The following is a 10940-nucleotide window of genomic DNA, read 5'->3' as shown; positions in this document are numbered from 1 at the left end:
ACCTGGGGAACCGAGCCTCGAACCAGGGTCCTTAGGCTTCACAGGCAAGCGCTTAACCGCTAAGCCATCTCTCCAGCGCACCCAAAATATTTTTAATGAAAAAAGTTAATGAGTCAAGTGTGATGGCGCACACTTGTAATACCAGTACTTGGAAGGTGGAAGCAAGAGGATCAGGAGTTAAAGGCCAGCTTCAGGTATGTAGCAAGTTCAAGACCAGGCTGGGCTGCTTGAAGCACTAGTTTCAGCCCTCCCCCAGCCATACCAAAAAAAGACAAAAAGTTAAAAGTTGTGATAGAAATAAACCTTGGGTTGTTTTTTTTTTTTTTTTCTTAAATATCTAACCAAAATTTTGGGCTGGAGAGATAGCTTAGTGGTTAAGGCACTTAACTGTGAAGCCTAAGGACCCATGTTCAATTCCCCAGTATCCACATAAGACAGATGGCACCAGGTGGAGCATGCACCTGGAGTTCTGGAGTTCGTTTGCAGTGGCTGGAGTCCCTGGCATGCCCATTCTCTCTCTGCCTCTCTCTCTCTCTCTCTCTCTCTCTCTCTCTCTCTCTCTCTCTCTCTCTCTCTCTGCCTCTCTCTCTGCCCCCCTCTCTTTGCCCCCCCTGCCCCTCTCTCTCTGCCCCCTCTCTCTCTGCCTCCCTCTGCCTCTCTCCCTCTCTCTGCCCCCTCTCTCTGCCTCTCTCACCCCCTCTCTCTCTGTCCCCCTTCTCTCTCTCACGCCCCCTCTCTCTGCCTCTCTTTCTCTCTCTGACCCCTCTCTTTCTATCTCTGCCCCTCTCCCTCTCTCTGCCTCTCTCTCTCTCTCTCTCTCTCTCTCTCTGTCCCCCCTCTCTCTGCCCTTCTCTCTCTGTCTCTCTCTCTGTGTGCCCCCTCTCTCTGCCCTCCTCTCTCTCTCTCTGCCCCTCTCTCTCTGATCCTCTCACTGTCTCTCTCTGCCCCCCCTCTGCCTCTCTGCACCTCTCTCTGCCTCTCTCTCTGTCTCTGCCCCCTCTCTGTCTCTCTGCCCCTTCCTCTCTGTCTCTCTCTCACTCTCTCTCTATGCCCCCTCTCTCTTTCTCTCTGCCACTCTCTTTCTCTCTGCCCCTCTCTCTCTGTCTCTCTCTCACTCTCTCTCTCTGCCCCTCTCTCTGTCTCTCTGCCCCCTCTCTCTGCCCCCCCTACCCTTCTCTGTCTCTCTCTGTCTCTCTCTCTGCCCCTCTCTCTCTCTGTCTGCCTCTCTGCCCCCCTCTGCCTCCCCCTCTCTCTGCTCCCCCTGCCCCTCACTGCCTCTCTCTGTCTCTCTGCCCCTCTCTCTCTGCTTCTCTCTCTCTCTCTCTGCCTCTCTTTCTCTCTCTCTCTACCTCTCTCTGCCTCTCTCTCTGCCCCTCTCGACACCCTCCTCTCTTTGCCTCTCTCTCTCTCTGCCTCTGTCTCTCTGCCCTCCTCCCCCCCGCCTCTCTCTCTCCCTCTCTCTCTCTCTCTCTCTGCATCTCTCTCTGCCCCCCTCTCTGTGTCTGCCTCTCTGTCTCTCTCTCTCTCTCTGCCTCTCTTTCCCCACTTCTCTCTCTCTGGCCCTCCCTCTTTCTCTCTTTCTCTCTCTCTCTCTCCCCGCCTGCCTCTCTCTCTGCCCCCCTCTGTGTGCCTCTCTCTCTCTTTCTGTCTGCCTCTTGCTCTCTCTGTCTGCCCCTCTCTCTCTTTGTTTCTCTCTCTCTGCCTCTCTCTCTCCCTGCCTCTCTCTCTCTCTCTCTCTGCTCCCCCCTCTCTGCCCCTTTCTCTGTCTGCCTCTAGCTCTCTCTGCCTCTCTCTCTCTCTCTCTCTTTCTCTCTCTCTCTCTCTCTCTTTCTCTCTCTCTCTCTCTCTCTCTCTCTCTCTCTCTCTCTCTCTCCCCACCTGCCTCTCTCTCTGCCCCCCTCTGTCTGCCTCTCTCTCTCTTTCCGTCTGCCTCTCACTCTCTTTCTGTCTGCTTCTCGCTCTCTCTGTCTGCCTCTCTCTCTCTTTGTTTCTCTCTCTCTGCCTCTCTCCCTGCCTCTCTCTCTCTGCCCCCCCTCTGCCCCTTTCTCTGTCTGCCTCTAGCTCTTTCTGCCTCCCTCTCTCTCTCTCTCTCTCTCTCTCTCTCTCTCTCTCTCTCCCTCTCTCTCTGGTCCTCTCTCTGCCTCTCTCTCTCTCTCTCTCTACCTCTCTCTCTCTCTCTGCCCCTTTCTCTCTCTCTCTGCCTGCCTCTCTCTCTCTCTCTGCTGTCTCTCTCTCTCTGCCTTTCTCTCTCTCTGCCTTTCTCTCTCTCTCTGCCTCTGTCTCTCTTTCCCTGCCCCCCCTCTCTCTCCCTGCCTCTCTCTCTTTTTCTCTGGCTCTCTCTCTCTCTGCCTCTCTCTCTGCCTCCCTCTCTCTGTCTGCCTCTCTCTCTCTCTGCCTCCCTCTCTCTGTCTGTCTCTCTCTCTCTCTGCCTCTCTCTCTGCCTCCCTCTCTCTGTCTGCCTCTCTCTCTCTCTGCCTCTGTATGTGTATGTATGTGTCTGTCTGTCTGTCTGTCTGTCTGCTTTTCTCTCTCTCTCTCTCTCTCTCTGTATGCCTCTCTCTTCCCACCTCTCTCTGTCCCCCATCTGCCTCTCTCTCTCTCTCCCTCTCTCTCTGCCCCTCTCTCTCTGCCCCCCCATCTGTGTCTGCCTCTCTGTCTCTCTCTCTCTGTCTGTCTCTCTCTATCTGTCTCTCTCTCTCTCTCTCTGGCCCTCTCTCTCCCTGCCTCTCTCTCTCTCTCTTTCTTTCTCTCTCTCTCTCTCTCTCTCTCTCTCTCTCTCTCTCTCTCTCTCTCTCTCTCTGCCTCTGTCTCTCTTTCTCTGCCCCCTCTCTCTCCCTGCCTCTCTTTTTCTCTGTTTCTCTCTCTGTTTCTCTCTCTCTCTCTCTCTCTGCCCCTCTCTCTGACCCCCCTCTCTCTTTGCCCCCCCGTGTCTGCCTCTCTCTCTCTCTCTGCCTCTCTCTCTGTGTGTGTGTGTGTGTGTGTGTGTCTATCTGTCTGTCTGCTTCTCTCTCTCTCTGTATGCCTCTCTCTCCCCACCTCTCTCTCTCCCCATCTGCCTCTCTCTCTGCCCCCCTCTGTCTGCCTCTCTCTCTCTCTCTCTCTCCCTCTCTCTCTCTGCCTCTCTCCTTGTCCCTCTCTCTCCCTGCCCCTCTCTCTCCCTGGCCCTCTCTCTCTCTCTCTCTCTGCCCCCCCCCCGTGTCTGTCTCTCTCTCTGTCTGCCTCTCTCTCTCCCCCCTTCTCTCTCTCTCTGGCCCTCTCTCTCTGCCTCTCTCTCTCTCTCTCTCTCTCTCTCTCTGCCTCCCCTCTGTGTCTGCCTCTCTGTCTCTCTCTCTCTCTGCCTGCCTCTCTCTCTCTCTCTCTCTCTGCCTCTCTCTCTCTCTGTGTGTGTCTGTCTGCTTCTCTCTCTCTGTCTGTCTGCCTCTCTCTCTCCGTCTGCCTCTCTCTCTGACCCCCCCATATGCCTCTCTCTCTGTCTGCCTCCCCCCTCTCTCTCTGTGTGTGTGTGTGTCTGTCTGCTTCTCTCTCTCTCTCTGCCTCTCTCTCTCCCTGTCTGCCTTTCTCTCTGCCCCCCCCTCTATCTGCCTCTCTCTCTCTCTCTCTCTCTCTCACCGTCTGTCTCTCTCTCTCTCCGTCTCCCTCTCGCTCTCTCTCTGCCTCTCTCTCTCTCTCTCTCTCCCTCTCTCTCTCTCTCTCTCTCTGCCTCCCCCTCTCTCGGCCCCCCCCCTGCACCTTTCTCTTTCTCTCTGTCTGCCTCTCTGTCTGCCTCTCTTGCGTGCTCTCTCTCTGTCTCTCTCTCTCTCTCTCTCTCTCTCTCTCTCTCTCTCTCTCTCTGCCTCTCTCTCTGTCTCTGCCTCTCTCTCTCTCTCTCTCATAAGTAAATACATTTTTTAATGGTCCAAAAATTTGTTTAAAATCTGCACGAAATTTTATTGCCATAATACAAGGGTTACATTAAGTCAAATACAACAAATACTACGATGCAACTTCTCATTTTTTATTAGTTATGTGCGCAGTGTATAACAGCCATGTTGGTACATTTGGTAGCCTCCTCCCTATTCTCTCCCCTCAAAACGGACCCTCCTTGTTGGGGAATGTGGGTCATGCATTGTGGGGATAGCCATCAGTTATGGGGAAGAAGCAATGTCCCTGTGTATTATGTCCCAACTTTGGCCCTAACAATCTTTCTGCCCCTCTTTTACAAATTTTCCTGAGCCATGTTGGGTTTGTTTTAGGCCTACTTCAGTGATGAGGTCTTGGGAGCCTACATTTTTAAATTACAGTTCAAAGTATTAATTAACACATTCTAAATACATTACATGTTCTAATTGAAGTCACATTGGTCTTTCACTGATGTCTGAAATATCTGGGTTAAAGATGTTAACTTCATAAGACTTTTAAATTATTTATTTGCATGAAGAGGGAGAGAATAGGTGTGTCAGGGCCTACAGCCACTGCAAACAAACTTCAGACACATGGGCCACTTTATGCATCTGGCTTACGTGGGTCCTGGGGAATCAAACCTGGGTCCTTTGGCTTTGTAGGCAAGAGCCTTAACCACTAAAGAATCTCTATAGTCCCCATAATATTTTTTAAATTATTTTTATTTATTTATTTGAAAACAAAAACAGATAGAGGGAAGAGAGAGAGAGAGAGAATGGACATACCAGAGCCTCCAGCCACTGTAGACAAACTCCTGATGCATGTGCCACCTTGTGCATATGGCTTTATATGGGTACTGGGGAATTGAACCCAGATTGTTAGGCTTTTCAGGCACCTGGCTTAAGTGGGATCCTTAGGCTTTGCAGGCAAGCGCCTTAACTGTTAAGCCATCTCTCTAGGCCTCTTCTCTATTTAAATCTCTGGGTAAATAAGCTGTTTATTTTTGTAAACAAGAAATATTTTTACTTCTTTAGTCTCCTGTCAATAGTGAAAGAATAGAAGGGAATATGGCTTTTACTAAATTTTTAGATGCTTAAAAACAAGAGGGACTGAGGAAACGACTTGATTGGTAAAGCGCTTGCTGCAGAAGCATAAGGACCTGAATTTGATCCCCAGAACCCACATAAAAATTAGGCAGTGCTGAAGAGACTTGTAACCACAGAGCTGAGGGGGCAGAGGCAGGAAGATCATGGGCTCAAGGAAATAGAGTGTAACAGCAATAGAGGACACTTGATACCTTCTCTGTCCTCATCACGTGTGTGCAGGGGGCATCTGTGAGGCAGTTTAAGGGTAACAGGATCCCCAAAGTGAAAGCTTAAAAGCCTTGGGCCGGTAAAGAAGAATCTGAGTCGTGGACTTTGCTAAAGGTCAGAATTGTCTGAAGGGCTGGGCGTGGTAGCGTATGCCAGCACTCAGGAGACAAAGGTAGGATCACAGAGTTCGAGATCATCTGAGTCTACATAGTGAATTCTAGGTCAGCCTGGGCTAGAGTGAGACCCGACCTCAAAAAAACTGAAGGAAAACAGTCAGAAGGACCTTTAAGGGTCTTCCCTTAGCTCTTCTTCCCTAAAAAAGTTTTCACTTCATAGGAGAGGTAACCACCCCCTTCCAAGAAGGCTAGACCCTTTCTAGAAGATTAAAATTCCTGGTAAGATTGCTTTTTCCCAGAAAATATGACCCTAGACACCTGGCATTTATTTGAAAGCAGAGGGAAAGAGAGGGGAATATGGGCACGCCAGGGCCTCCAGCTGCTGCAAATGAACTCCAGGTGCATGTGCCACATTGTGCATCTGGCTTTATATGGGTGCTTGGGAATCAAACATGGATTGTTAGGCTTTACAGCAAATGCCTTATCCACTGTGCAATCTCTCCAACCCCAAGAGTGTATGTGTGTGTGTCTGTGTGTGTGTGTGTGTGTATGTATATATATATATATATATATATATATATATATATTTTTTTTTTTTTTTTTTGAGGGGGAGGTTTTGAGGTACGGTCTCACTCTAGTTCAGGCTGACCTGGAATTCACTATGTAGTCTCAGGGTGGCCTTGAACTCACCGCAGTCCTCCTACCTCTGCCTCCCGAGTGCTAGGATTAAAGGCGTGTGCCACCACACCCAACTCCAAGAGCATATTTTTATTAAAAAGTGCAAGTTATGCTTTTAAAACTAGTCTACCTAACTTTTATTTGCAAAGGGAGCTAGATTAGTGGTTCTACTCCTGACTGATGGCTAGAAATGTCAAATGAGTTTTCTGGAAGACAGTGCAGACATTCATACTGAACACTACGTGCTGCAGACTGTCACCTTCCCAGCTAACTTTGATGCAGTTTTGTAAATACCGTTACACATTCAAATCCTCACATGATCCAGGTGTGGTGGTGCACATCTGTAATCCCTGTACTTAGGAGGCTGAGGCAGGAAGGCAGCTACTCACACGCCAGCGTGGGCAACAGAGATCCTGTCTCAAAAGACCAAACCAAATAACAGACTTCCTAGCATTAACATTCTCCACAGAGCCTCCAGCACCGCGCTCACAGGGAGCACTCGACGTGAGCTGAGCACGAACAAGCGTAGACATGGAAGTCGCTGGTAAGGCTGCACATCTCCCCGCTCAAGGTCACTTACCTTTTTCAGAGCTTCATGAAGTTCATTGAGGACATAAATCAAGAATTCCTGAGCATCTTGTTGTGTCTTTTTCATAAAAGCTGGGTAGCGGTTAACAAGAGCTGACCGAAATATTTCCGGCGACACACAGTCTGAGTCCCCAAGCCACATGTCTGTCATTAGGTAGGCAAAGGTGGTGGCAACCTCACTGCAGTCCCTGGGAAGAAAGAGGGGCATGTTTCTGGCCGGTTTCATGAGAAAAATGGGGCCCAATTACTGGAGCATGGGGGTCAGTCCCCACAGCTTCCTCATTGCCTGGCTTCTCTCCCCACTCTCTTCGCCCTAGATGTGGTACCTGGGCGCCCACAGGCTCCGGTCTGCTTAATCCCCGAGAGGGCTCGGGAGCGCTCCCTCCCGCCCCGTGCCGGGCATGGGGACAGGAGCGGAGCCGGGCAGCAGGCGCTTACTTCTGGAGCGCCGTGAGGTACTTTCCCGAGAGGAAGTGCTCCACCAGCGGCGAGCTGCTGCAGAGGCTCTGAAGCACGGCGTTCACGCAGCACGAGCCGCCCGCGTTCCGCAGGCCCGCCACGCCCTGCAAGTGGGGCTGGCTCTCCCGGCCCTCAGCGAGGGCAGCGGTATCTGTGCGAGCTGTCCTGTGTGCGTGCCACAGGAAGGAAAGGGTTGGAGAGAACAAAATAAGTGCCTGTCAGCCTCCTGGAATAAAAAAAGGTTTTATGGGAGGTGGGGGTCAGGGTCTTGCTATCGGGGCTAGGGCTTGCTCTGAATTCACTATTCTCTTGCCTCAGTCTCCCAATTCCTGTGATTACAGGTGTGCTGCCACTATGCGTGACAAGAAGGGTTTTTAATAAATCTTCCCTTAAACACATTCCCTAACAAGGGGAGAAAGATTTGAACTTCAGTCTAAATTTCAATTACTCAGTCCAGAACTCTGACATAGATAAAAAATTCTTCCTACAAGTAAAACAAGAGACCTGAGCATGCTTTCAGATCTTAGAATTGATTGGCTATAAGAATGGTAATAATTTACTAATAGTCAAAGGTGTTCCTATTTTCTGGGCAATTAAATTACTATTGGTAGTGACAATAGCAAGAGATAACATTAACAACTATAGGTAGTCAGGCATGGTGGTGCATGTCTTTAACCCCAGATGCACAAAGTTGAGGCAAGTGAAAGGTCACACTTGTCCATTAGGAGGCACAAAAGGCTGGAGTTTGATTACAGCAGCTCAGGCAGTGACTAGCACACCAATTCTCTCTCTCTTTTAAAAAAAATAAAAAGAGCACAAATACATATTACATATTTCTATACATATAGGGAATTGACATATATACATAAGGACTAGGAGGGAGGAAGAAAGAAAGCATCGATTTTTAAATCCTTATTATGCCAATAAGTACTTATACACATGATCTGTGATTCTTTTTTGGTTTTTCGAGATAGGGTCTCACCCAGGCTGATCTGGAATTCACTATGTAGTCTCAGAGTGCCCTTGAACTCATGGCAATCCTCCTGAGTGCTGGGATTAAAGGTGTGTGCACCACCATACCCAGCTACAATCTGGGATTCTTATGCCTGCTCCTCATCTATAAAATAGAAACGAGCTGGGGGTGTAGCTCAGAGGTAGTGTCTGTGCTTAGCATGTGTGAGGCCTTGGGCTCAATCTCCAGTACCCCTCCTCCACCAAAAACAAGGGACAATGCTACCTGCACTGTAGGGTTGTTGCAAGGATCTGCAGGTACCATGTGTTAGAAACCAGACCCTCCTAACACAGTCTCACTCTCAGCTGCTACGAAGAGTTAACAGGCCACATCCAGCTGTAGCCTTTGTCCCCTCACGGCTCTCACACAGAACCAAACCTGACCCCCTTCGAGAAAGGAGTCCTTGCAGATGGCAAAGCATAAACATAGAAAGCTCCAGCTCCTCTGCCCCAGGCCCAGAGATGACTATGATTGTCACATTACATAAATCACATGCTAACTAGGCCCATTGTTTTTCCAAGTGCCCCTTATCCAGGATTATCCTTGCGAGTTTTCAAACACCTGCCTCTAAGTCTGGTTAGGTGATGGGAACCAACCTTGGATCCATTTCCTTGTGGCACAGTCACCCCTCTGCTCGGGGACCTGAAGAGAACAGGCTCTGCTCTCCCTGAGTGGGCTGAAGCTTTCTGTAAGCTCCACTACTTTTGGGGGGCCTAATAAACCCTTTGCCTCTTTCTTCTCTCAAACTGTGTTTCTTACATCCTAAAGCCTAACACCATGTAAGACACATGGCCTAGGTGACATAATCAATAAATGGAAGACTTTACAAACATAGCAACTTATCTAGGATAGCCTTAACAAGAAGAGATGGAGTTGGAGCTTTTGTGTGAACGGGCCATGCAGAGATGGGAGAGCTCCCAGGACTGCCAAGGCTGACTCCTTTCCCTGCACCACTTCCTTTGTATTTTGTCATATGGCCCCAGGATGCCAGCACATTTGTTCTTTATGATCTTTCTTTCCATTTCCTGTATTTAAAATTTGGGCCCCATGAGATTGCTACCTCGCCTCAGTGCCTCTACTCACAGCTGTGCCCATTTGAAAAGTTCCAGCTAGTTCAGTCATTTTCACTTTAATTCACTGGTGTCACAGTAGCTTCAGACTGTTAGTTTAGTGAGGTACATGTTACCCACATATTAGACAGCATCTTCCCTTTCTTTTTGAGGCCTTTCATGGATCAAATATGGGGATCCTTTCCAAATGTAACAGACATGTACCCCGGCTCCTCTGAGCAAGGCTCTTCCCACTCAGCTCTTAGTTTATTTAGAATGGTGGTGTAGGTAAAGGCTCACAGGAGATAGTAGACACTGAAGTCATCTGCAGGGAATGACTGATGAGAAGTCATTTTAATGGAACCACGTTGGACTTTCACTTCTAATCAGGTGCTACATTGAATCCTTTTAACCTCATTTCTCCAAGAACGTTTCACTGGCTCTTGTTTTAAAGAATTTATGCCCTCTTCCCCTGTCTCAGTAGCTGTACACTGATTTCAACCTGAGTTCAACACTATTCCAACCTGAACTTTCCCTCGCATCATAATTGTTTCCCTTCACCCTCAAAATTCTAGTGTGTTGCCATGGGATACTGCTGCCTGCTTGCTGGAAATACTTTAAATGATCAAATTTCAGGGAATGAATCACACACATGACTTCTCTTCCTCTATCACTCAGTCTCTCATATGCCATTCACATGCGCACACACACAAATGTCCCTCCTCTGGACACTGCCCCACTCCTGCCATCCTGGGGCTGATTCTCATGCTATGTGGTGGGATTTTGCTGCTTCACCAGCACACTGCATGGGGTCTGTCCAGATTATTCCTTACTGGGGCTGAAGGGAGGGGCATGGACCTGTTGCTTGTGCCACAAAAGCTTATGGTATAATTTAGGTTTGAGAAGTCACGGAGCACACAGAGAACTTTGAGTCCTCAGATTCTTCCCCGAGATGTGCTTCAGATAGCAAAGGTGGTAAAGGAGATACACTCCCAGAAAAACTCTGACTAGGAGAGAATGGGGAAAGAATGCATACAACCACAGGCCAGTGAAAGCACCTGGCTGAGCTGGGGACTCCCAGCAGGTGCCTAGCCCAGATCTGAGCCACTTGAGCAACTGAAGGTAGCAAGCAAAGGGCTTTGAGAGCCAATCCAATTTCCCTCTCCCCAATTCTGTTGCAAGTAACATGAAGGCAGCAATAAATTACTAAAATGTCTCTTAAAAAGTATCAATGTCAGCCAGGTATGGTGGCACATGTCTTTAATCCCAGCACTTGGGAGGCAGAGGAAGGAGGATCGCCGTGAGTTCGAGGCCAACTTGAGACTACATAGATATTGAATTCCAGGTCAGCCTTAGGTAGAAAGAGGCCCTACCTCAATAGATATGGATATAGATATGAATATAGATATAGATATGTCTGGAAACATAAGCAGGGACAAACACTATTCCAGATTAAAAAGCATACAATGTCTAATCTTGGATTGGATCCTAGATCATAAAGAATTTGGTTCCATTAATATATATTATACATGGTGTTGCAGTCTGGTTCACATTGCTGGTAGAAATCACCCAACCAAGAGCAGCTTCTGGGAAAAAGAGATTTATTTTGGCTTACAGGCTCAAGGGGAAGCTCCATGATGGCAAGGGAAAACGATGGCATGAGCAGAGGGTGGACATCATCCCCTCGCCAACATAAGATGGACCATAGCAACAGGAGAGTGTGCCCAACACTGGCATGGGGAAAGTGGCTATGAAACCCATAATCCCGCCCCCAACAATACACTCCCTCCAGGAGGCATTAATTCCCAAATATTCATCAGCTGGGAACCTATCATTCAGAACACCT

The 10940-nt window shown here is 48.8% G+C and overlaps 1 protein-coding gene across 1 annotated transcript in view; it reads right to left on the bottom strand.

Moving 5' to 3' along the window:
• The window catches only part of Usp50 (ubiquitin specific peptidase 50), a 79711-nt gene extending 70257 nt beyond the window's left edge, over nucleotides 1–9454 (bottom strand). The window contains exons 1-3 of the mRNA XM_004669707.2: nucleotides 9395–9454; nucleotides 7013–7198; nucleotides 6567–6762 (exon numbers count right to left, since the gene is read on the bottom strand). Of these exons, the coding sequence (XP_004669764.2) occupies nucleotides 6567–6762; nucleotides 7013–7198; nucleotides 9395–9447 (435 nt within the window). The 5' untranslated portion in view covers nucleotides 9448–9454. The remainder of the gene's footprint in view (nucleotides 1–6566; nucleotides 6763–7012; nucleotides 7199–9394) is intronic.
• Between the last annotated feature and the right edge of the window lie 1486 nt (nucleotides 9455–10940).

The sequence above is a fragment of the Jaculus jaculus genome, chromosome 8, assembly GCF_020740685.1.
Source record: "Jaculus jaculus isolate mJacJac1 chromosome 8, mJacJac1.mat.Y.cur, whole genome shotgun sequence".
Lineage (NCBI taxonomy): Eukaryota > Metazoa > Chordata > Mammalia > Rodentia > Dipodidae > Jaculus > Jaculus jaculus.
Note: the sequence above shows the minus strand (reverse complement) of the source record. Positions and strands in the feature narration are given on the sequence as shown.